Genomic DNA, 9,891 nt, shown 5'->3' with positions numbered 1-9,891 from the left:
ATCTATTTGAAGTCACAAGATATTAAGAACTTGTTTGGTTATATATATCCCTAGTCAAGACTGTAAGTCTGTATGGCCAGATATAATTTTTAGGAATCCGATATATAGGAATGATACTTGATTTGAGAAAGAAATTTGTTTGGTTCTGCTGAGTAAATGCATCCTGCATAAGCGGATGCAAAAATATATTCTTATTCCTGGTGAATAGGAGAAATGAGTTTCCCTAGCATCTGAAAGAAGTCTTCGTATCCGCCCATACATATAATCAAATTTAGTCAACCAAACAATATTCTTTTTCAATAATGCATCCACTTAGTCTGTATTCACCCATGCAAGATATACGATGTAGAGTTGTGAAATGATTTCAGCTCTACGCCTTCTGTTCGAGGAAAAAGGGATAAACTCTAGTTTTTTACGAAGTTGCTCTACGATGGAGTTTGTGAAGCAGAGTTCATGAAACAATCCCAAAACTCCTAGAACAGACTTTCTAAATGGATAGTCACTTAAATAAAAATCATTTTCTATATCTTTCCACGTCTTCAACAAAATTTTAATATCTTGTACACACTCTAGAGAGTTATGTTGTTCTTTATCTTGGCTAGCAAAAAATTTGAAATAGAGAATGACTATTTGAACAAATGATTAAAAATATTGTTGGAAGGTTTTTTCTCAAATTTCTATTATTAACAATTAGAAGTTAGAACACCATTAAACATCTGATGATTTCAGTTGGTCAGTTTTGGCTGACTGTGAGAAGCCCAAATTCCGAAGGCCGAAGCCGAACTCCGTCCCGTACGGCCAGCCGACTGTTCGTGTTCGTACTTCGCACTCGGCAGAAACCTCTTGCTCTTGGGGGCGAACGCGCCTACCGCCTCCGGCCGCCCCCTCCAGCCGCGTCAAATCCGCACCCTCCTCGGCTGCGCCGGCGATCTCCCGCCGCAAGGGCGAAGCCCCGTGTCCCCTTCTAGCGGATCCCCTGCCCGCCGCCATGACGGAGGTACTCTCCCTTCCCCCCTCCCTCGAAAATTTGAGGCCGCGGTCGTGGCCTCCGATTCGAGCGGAATCGCGGTGTCGTTTGGGCTCGCTAGCGATCTTCTTGCAACAGGGAAGAACGTTTTTGCGGGGCCTGGGTGCTAGTACCCTGTACCCCGCGCGGTCTTGCTTTATTTCTCGTTTGTCTCTAGGGATTAGGGTTAGATAGCTGGGAGTGCGTGTGCTTGTAGTTGTGGATGCTTGGCACTATCCAGTGTCTGGGTAGAGTACAAGGTGTGGCTTTGCGATGCAGAAGAGCAGAGATTTCGGCCCTCTGACGGGGTTCTGTGGTGGTCACGCATCTGGGCTCTGGTGGTTATGGTGGAATTATCGATTAGATTTCAGTTGTTGCCGTGGATGCTACCTGCTTCTGAATTACTTGTTCATTTTTTTAAAAAAAAAGAAGGAAGGAATGTAGATGCTAGACGAGGAGGGTGCAAATTTGTTGTGCCCATGATAACTGATAAGTAGTCTCATTCCGAGTAATTGATAAGGGCCTGTTTGGATTGAAGGAAATTCAAAGGAAAAGTATAGGAATTTGAAACAGAGGAAAGGAAAGCAGTTTCAGCGTTCGGAATGGAGGAATCATGCATACCATTCCACAGGAAAGGATTCCTATCTTGTACAAAACGTAGGAAAAAATGAATCCAATCGAAACCAAGGGAAATCTTATCGCTCGCTCGTCACGCCCGGGCAGTCGAGCCTCGCCGCTTGTGCTCATCGTCAAAGTCAGTGGCTGCTCGCGCGCTCGGTCGCCCATGATGCTGCCACGGCCACTCGCGCTCACGCCGACCCCTCCACTCACACGCCCCGCCGCCACCCCTAGAGCTCACACCAGTCACACCGCTCGCACGCCCGCCATGCACGCTGTTGTTTGACGGTCCGAGGAACACAAAGGCTCAGGAACAACGAACAGCTAAGACGATAAAGGATGGTCAGGACTCAGGAGAGAGAACGGTCACCCTCCGAACGGCCAGCAGCCAAAGATGAATTTAAAAAGTACTCTGTAATGTCCTAAATGACTAGTGAAAAGCATCACGTTAGTATGCATCAATGGATAGAAGCAATGTTTAGGGACAACGTGATGATCCAAATATATTCCTGCAATCCAAACGGCTCAAAGTATTTTTTCCTGTGTTTTGAAATCCTGTAGTTTTTCACTTTTTACTCTACTCTATCTATTCCTGTGTTTTTTTCCATTCCTTTGTTTTACATTCCTTCAATCCAAACAGGCCCTAATATGCTTATCTCCCGCAAAAGAATAACAGGGTTCTTCTGCCATTCAAAATGTTGTTTTCCGTTATCTGCTGGCTGTTATGTTGTTAAACTATGTTGTAGGAAACATCCATTTGTGCAAATTCGCTTGGGGAATAATAAGTTCTCCTTTCCCTCCCTTATTTCAGTATTGGGTGAGCCAAGGAAACAAATGGTGCGACTTCTGTAAGATTTATATAGCGAACAATTCCTTCAGCATCAGGACACATGAACTTGGTAAGCGTCACAAGGACAATGTCACCAAAAGACTGTCGACAATGCAAAAGGAGAGTGAGGCAAAGGAAAAGGAACAGCAGCAAGCTGCCCGAGCCCTACAGCAGATAGAGGCAGTAAGTTCTCAGATTTTCATTTTTCCTATTATTACCTTGGTGTTATTCAATATCCATTGGTCGTATGCATATAGGTATCTCACATAAACTAGAATGCTTTATATACAGAAGACGCTGTTGTATTGATGTCTTTTTGGCTTCATATTGATGTCTTATGTCTGTTTGTTGTGCTTTAGCAATTGGTTCATGGTCTACGGAAGCATGCCTGATTTTTGTTCAACTTATTTCCTGCTGCAGAAAGCTAAAAAGAGCTATCAAAAAGATTTAGAGAATAACCAGAGGAATGTTGATGGAGACACTTCAGCACCTGGAGATGGTTGTGTACTTGTGTATGGCTTTACTGTTTTATATATATCAGTATATCACCAATTCAGTGCATTCTCTAGTACCCTACCATGATGCATGATTTGTACTTTGCTGTGTCTGTGATCATCTTTGACCTGTAGTTATGTATACAGAGTGCACCCACATCGAGGATTGTCTCCTTTATTCTCTTAACTTGCATGCTCATTAGCTTGCTATATGAGTCTTATGATTCCCACCACTGTCACTAGCTCTGAACTAATATATTTTCAGGGGCGGATGAATGGCAGGTGCCCCCTCCATATACCTCAAACAATGATCAAAAGCAGTTAGGAAGCCCAAACTTAAACGCTTCAGCATCTATTCAGTCAAAATACATGCACCAAGCACCGCTCTTCTAGTATTCCTGGCACCGCCTCTGTATATTTTGGACTTCTTCCCATCAAGATCACACACCCAGACTTGCATTGGTGAATTAAAAAATCTTGATAATTAGCTGGCCTGTATCAGTTTTTATGGCCTGGCTTATTTGATCTATAACTTACAAAATTGAATTACCCATTCAAATCGCGACATTACTTTCTGCTGGCTTGTAACTACATACTTGCTTTGCTGCTTTCTGTTCTTATTCCAAGCTAAATGGTCTTATACTAGAAAAGAAGACATAAAATTCTTTTGTCAGCCACATGAGTTTGTTGTTGGACAATGTTTATAACAATATTTCAAATAAGTGAAAGATTTTAGCTTTCTTTTAGAAGTTTGTTCTTCACTTAAAATAAATTGTTCAGATCTGACCTGGCTTCTTTATCAATTCTGGTTATCAAATAAAATGTTGGCTAGAAGCTAGATTAGTGGGTATTGTTGGAGTATAAGGTTTAGGCCCATGAGGCCCATGTATGTGACCATATTGCTACCCTTCTAGGGTGAGCCCAATTAAGAAAAATCACAGTTTACAGCATGGTATCAAGCTAGGGTTTCTCTTCTCCCTCCCTTCCCAGCCCAGCCGCCAGGCAGCCGCCGGCCGGCGCGCCGCCGCAGCCGCGGCCATGGCCGCCCCTCCTCCACCACCAGCCGGCGCGGGCGCGCCGCCCCTGCGCGCGGCCCCCCTGGGCGCGGGCGCGCCGCCCCTGGGCGCGGCCCCCCGAGGCGCGGGCGCGCCGCCCCTGCGCGCGGCCCCCTGGGCGCGGGCGCGCCGCCCCTGCGCGCGGCCTCCCTGGGCGCGGCCCCCCTGGGCGCGAGCGCGCCGGCCCTGAGCGCAGCTGCGGGCGCGCTGCCCCTGGGCGCGGGTGCTGCCCTTCCTCCACCACACTCCGCCCTCGCCACTGCCCTCACCGCTGCCCGCGCTGCTGCTGCGGACGGCCATGTGCGCATGCATGTCGGGGTGACCTCCTCCGGCTCCGGGGACGCGGCCGTCGCCGCCATGCCTGCTGCAGTGGCTGCCGGACTGGGCATGCCCTGGGCTGACGCTGCCGGACTGGGCTTGCCGCGTGCTGACGCAGCCGCGGCGGTCACCACCCTCGCCGCTGACCGGGCCGCTGCGGCGGCGGACAGGACCTCGTCTCTTCTTGCTCCTCCTCCCTCCGAGCCAAGCGGGGGTTGGGGGGGCTGTGGCAGCCACCGTCGCCACCGCGGTGGAGGCGGGTGGAGTCTCTCAGCGCCTCTGTGGCCTCCACCTCCGAGTGCCTTGCCAGTGCCTGTCGGATGGGACCCGGCGGCCTGGGCATCTTTCCGCCACCCGTGGTCGACCATGTGGGACGACGGCAGGTCGGCGCCTCTGTTGTCGGACACAACAGCTCTACGTGCGCGGGCCATGGCCGCTGTGCCTAGAGGAGCTGCGTCTCCTTCCACACCGGCTTCCTCATTCCTCTCCACCGCCAAACCTTCGCCCGCGGCTCCTCCTGCCGCAGGGCTGCGACCAGTCAGTCCTGACTGGATCGCTGACTCGGGCGCCACCTTCCATATCACGCCCGATGCGAGTCTCCTCTCTTCTATCAGTCCTCCCCACCCTTCTTGTCCTTCTTCCATCATGGTCGCTAATGGCACCTGCATTCGTGTCTCCTCCGTAGGCACTGCCAATTCCCATGGCTCTTTTCATATCCCCGATGTTCTTGTGGCTCCCGGTATGGTTCACAACCTCCTCTCTATTCGCCGCTTCACGACTGACAACTCTTGTTCGGTTGAGTTCGACCCCTCTGGCCTCACCGTGCGGGAGTTGGCTTCCCGGCGTCCTCTTCTCCGTTGTGACAGCACTGGGCCTCTCTACACCCTTCGTTTCTCGGTTTCCGCTGCACCTCCTTTGCCTTCTTATTCACCCCCTTCGGCTTCTGCCTTCACCACCACCTCCTCCACTACGTGGCACCGTCGCCTTGGCCATCCTGGCAGCACTGCTTTGTCCCAGCTCAGTCGCAGTTCCGCTGTGCCTTGCCCCCGCACTCCTGATGAGCATTTGTGTCATGCATGCCAGTTGGGCCGTCAAGTTAGACTTCCTTTCCCTACCTCCTCCTCCCATGCGGCTCACATCTTTGATCTTATCCATTGCGACCTTGGACATCTCCTGTTCTTAGTATGTCTGGCTACAAGTACTACTTGGTGGTGGTTGATGACTTCTCCCATTACTCTTGGACTTTTCCCTTGCGTGCCAAGTCCGATACATTCACCACTCTTCGCCACTTCTTTGCATGGGTGTCCACCCAGTTCGGCCTCACCATCAAGGCCGTGCAGTGTGACAACGGGCGTGAGTTTGATAACACCACCGCTCGCTCCTTCCTCTCCTGTGGTGTCCAGTTGCGCATGTCTTGCCCTTACACCTCCTCTCAGAACGGCAAGGCTGAGCGCATGATTCGCACCACAAACGATGTCATGCGCACCCTTCTGTTACAGGCCTCGCTTCCCGCTCGCTTCTGGGCTGAGAGCCTCCACACCGCCACCTATCTCCTTAACCGCTTGCCCTCCACGGCTTCCCCTGCGCCCACTCCACACCACGCTCTTTTCGGTACCCCTCCCCGCTACGATCACCTTCGTGTGTTTGGGTGCGCTTGCTACCCCAACACAGCTGCCACTTCTCCTCATAAGCTTGCCCCCCGTTCTACTCTCTGTATCTTCCTGGGTTACTCCCCTGAGCATAAGGGGTACCGTTGCTTGGACCTCTCTTCTCGCCGTGTCCTCATCTCTCGCCACGTCGTGTTTGACGAGTCGGCATTCCCTTTCTCCACCACCCCCACCTCCACACCTCCTGCTGACCCTGCGGAGGCTTCTTTTTTTCCCACTGACCCGGTGGTTCCACCACCGTTTCCACTATACCCTGCAGGTCTTGCTCTGGCACGCTCTCCTGGTGGTCCTTCGAGCCAGGACCCTCCTGTACTTGGCACGACAGAGGCAGCCCCAGAGCTTCCTCCACCGCTACCAGTGGTTGCGCTGCCTCCCGTTGTGCCCGAAGTCGTCGCCCCGATCGCGGGACCGCGCGCCCCGTCCTCACCTCCCCGGCGCTTCGGCCTCGTCTACCAGCGGCGGCGAGAGCCGGCTCCGCCTCTGCAGCCGGTGTCGCTGGCTCCGTCGCCGCCCTCGCCGGTACGGGCTCCGCCGTCGACCCCGCCACCTCCGGCGGAGCACCCGTCCATGCCGCCTCCGGCCCCGAGGCGCTCTCGCGCCGAGCCGCCAGTGTACCACCCGCCTCTACTTCACCGGGATCCTCGTCACACTCACCCAATGGTGACGAGGCAGGCATCCCGGCCGCGGGCCCTCACCGCTGCTACCTGCGAGACGGGGATCTCTCCGGTACCCTCTTCCGTCCGCGAGGCCTTGTCAGATCCTCACTGGCGCCGTGCGATGGAAGAGGAGTACGCGGCCCTCCTCGCTAACCAGACGTGGGATCTGGTGCCCCGTCCGTCGGCCTCCAACGTTGTCACCGGCAAGTGGATCTGGACGCACAAGCGGCGTGCTGATGGTTCCTTGGAGCGCTACAAGGCTCGCTGGGTCCTCCGGGGTTTCAGTCAGCGGCCCGGCATTGACTATGATGAGACCTTCAGTCCAGTGGTGAAGCCAGCTACCGTCCGCACCGTACTATCTGTGGCTCTCGAGCGCTCCTGGCCTGTGCATCAGCTGGATGTCAAGAATGCCTTCCTCCATGGCACTCTGACCGAGACAGTCTACTGCAGTCAGCCGGCCGGTTTCGTGGATTCTTCTCGCCCTGACTTGGTCTGCCGGCTCAACAAGTCTCTCTACGGTCTCAAGCAGGCACCTCGGGCGTGGTATTCTCGGTTCTCTACCTTCCTGCAGACTCTTGGGTTCACGGAGGCCAAGTCCGACACCTCACTGTTCATATACCACCATGGGGGTGAGACTGCTTACCTGCTCCTCTATGTGGATGACATTGTTCTCACCGCCTGCAGCGAGTCACTGCTCCAGCGCATCATTACCACTCTCCAGAAGGAATTTGCTATGAAGGATCTTGGTCTGCTCCATCATTTCCTCGGTGTCACTGTTGAGCCCTGACCTTCAGGCTTGTTCCTCCACCAGCGGCAGTTCACTTGTGACATTCTCGAGCGAGCAGGGATGACTGACTGCAAGTCTTGTTCTACTCCGGTCGATACCCAGGGCAAGCTGTCAGAGGCAGAGGGTCCGATGCTTGGGCCAGAGGACTCTACCGCCTACCGGAGTCTTGCTGGCGCGCTCCAGTACCTCACCTTCACACGGCCTGACATCACCTACGCCGTGCAGCAGCTCTGCCTCTACATGCATGCTCCGCGGGAGCCCCACCTTGCTGCTATGAAGCGGCTCCTCCGGTACCTCCGTGGCACTCTAGGCTATGGGCTGCTCCTCAGCCGGTCCTCCTCTGCCGAGCTGGTTGTCTACACCGACGCTGATTGGGCGGGCTGCCTCGACACCCGCAGGTCCACCTCCGGCTACGCTGTCTTCCTGGGCGGCAACCTTGTCTCGTGGTCGTCCAAGCGACAGCCGGTGGTCTCACGCTCCAGTGCCGAGGCGGAGTACCGCGCCGTTGCCAATGGTGTGGCCGAGGCTGCTTGGCTCCGCCAGCTACTGGCTGAGCTTCACCGCCCCCTCGCCAGGAGCTCACTTGTCTACTGCGACAACGTCAGCGCCGTCTATCTCTCCACCAACCCTGTGCAGCACCAGCGGACCAAGCATGTGGAGATCGACCTGCACTTCGTCCGCGACCATGTGGCCATCGGCGACGTCCGGGTCCTCCACGTCCCGACCACCTCACAGTTTGCGGACATCTTCACCAAGGGCCTCCCTTCCTCGACTTTCGCCGAGTTTCGCTCCAGCCTCAACGTCACCGGTGGCTAGTTGTGGCTGCGGGGGGGGTATTGTGTGTTATGTGTTTTCTTTCTTGTCCAGTCTTGAACTCCGCTGTGCCGGTAGTCCAGACTGCGGGGGGGTGTTGGAGTATAAGGTTTAGGCCCATGAGGCCCATGTATGTGACCATATTGCTACCCTTCTAGGGTGAGCCCAATTAAGAAAAATCACAGTTTACAGCAGGTATTAATGCCTATGTGCAAGTACAGCCAACTAATTTTTTGAGTTTTAGATTATTCTCTTGAGTCCTACGAATTATGAAGCATTCTTCGCATAAACCTGATCATATGTTAACTAGAACAAATCATATTATCCAAATGTTCACTCTGTTTGGTGACATTTTCTTCAAATCTTGTTTCTGCAGGATGGGTATTTGACTCGGCATCAGGATATTATCATGACAAATCTACTGGGCTTTACTACGATTCAAATTCTGGCTTCTATTATTCTGATAGTTTAGGTAATTTTGTGTGTAATGGTCTGCCTTATATCTGTCCAATATGTGTTTTCTCTTTTCATGTATATTGATGTTTATGTTTGTAAATGAGCAGGCAAGTGGGTTACTCAAGAAGAGGCGTACAAGTCTGTGCAAATTTCCAAAACAGACATTGGTCAATCCTCAACTTCACAAACAAAAGCTCCTGCTGCAGAAACAGCTGTTCCTGCTATTAAAGGAGGTCCAGCTCCAGGTCGGGTAGTCACAAAACCATTGAACCCAATGAGACCTATTAAGGGCACTCCAGCTCCATCTGCTGTTGCTGTTAACAAGAGGAAGAGGGAGGACGGCAAACCCAAGGTGATCTCCAAGGAGGAGGAAGCGGCCCTCAAAGCGCGGGAAGCAGCAAGGAAGAGAGTGGAGGATAGAGAGAAGCCTCTGATGGGATTATACAAAACCTACTGACATCTTGTCCTTGCCAAACTACTCTTCCTCCATATGGGCTTGCCATTTACAGTCTGATGTTGTAAAAGAAACAAAAACTAACACAATGCATCTTTCTCAGAAAGAATGCCGATAATGGTGTTGCACTGGATTCCAGAGCTCTTTTTGCATCAGCAATGTGTGTCTACACCGTATAATACCTCATCAGTGGTTCTTGAGTGGACCAAGTTCCTTTTGAATCATGTAAAAGGATCTGTTCATTGTTTTTTTTACGCGGATAGTGTCATATACTGTGAAATGAGGACATGGTGACCGTTCTCAAGATGTTCAATAGTGTGTGTTTCTGTGCTCAGACAACTGAGTCAGTATTGGCCGAGGAGTTCAGTGAGTCTGACTGAACGAAAGCGCTTCCAGAAATAATGTAAGAAATGAATAAACTCGTCCAGGCTTCAGCAAGTGAAGAGTGTTCTGAAGTTCCCTTCTGGGTATGTAAAACGGCAAAGTGTTCATGTACGTAGTACTTGCTGAGACGGCACGCGCCAAGGCTATGGCTACACGAAAAACTCTTCCCGAGGTAGGTGACCACTGACGGTACGTCGACAGTACACCGTACACAATAGTAGGGCCCTGTTTGGTAGAGCTCCAGACAGCTCCAGATTCAAAAAAACAGCTCTGCTCCTATTTTTTCTAGCCAAACACCTCAGCTCCAGGAACTCCAGATCCAAAAAAAACATGGAGCTAGCTCCCAACTCCACC

General features: G+C 52.2%; 1 protein-coding gene across 1 annotated transcript; it reads left to right on the top strand.

The window, feature by feature from the left end:
- Positions 769-9,466, top strand: LOC8070770 (zinc finger protein ZOP1). Its single transcript, XM_002438002.2, has 5 exons — positions 769-997; positions 2,436-2,636; positions 2,874-2,952; positions 8,620-8,715; positions 8,807-9,466. Exons 1-5 carry the CDS (start codon positions 989-991, stop codon positions 9,154-9,156), a joined length of 735 nt encoding a protein of 244 aa, XP_002438047.1. The 5' UTR covers positions 769-988; the 3' UTR covers positions 9,157-9,466.

This window comes from Sorghum bicolor, chromosome 10 (assembly GCF_000003195.3).
Source record: "Sorghum bicolor cultivar BTx623 chromosome 10, Sorghum_bicolor_NCBIv3, whole genome shotgun sequence".
NCBI lineage: Eukaryota > Viridiplantae > Streptophyta > Magnoliopsida > Poales > Poaceae > Sorghum > Sorghum bicolor.
This window is presented reverse-complemented; position numbering and strand designations above follow the sequence as displayed.

Excerpts from the sequence above, each read along its gene's own strand:
- LOC8070770 (XM_002438002.2), top strand. Across the intron at positions 2,637-2,873 it reads CCCTACAGCAGATAGAGGCA|AAAGCTAAAAAGAGCTATCA; the intron begins GTAAGTTCTCAG and ends TTCCTGCTGCAG. Across the intron at positions 8,716-8,806 it reads CTATTATTCTGATAGTTTAG|GCAAGTGGGTTACTCAAGAA; the intron begins GTAATTTTGTGT and ends GTAAATGAGCAG.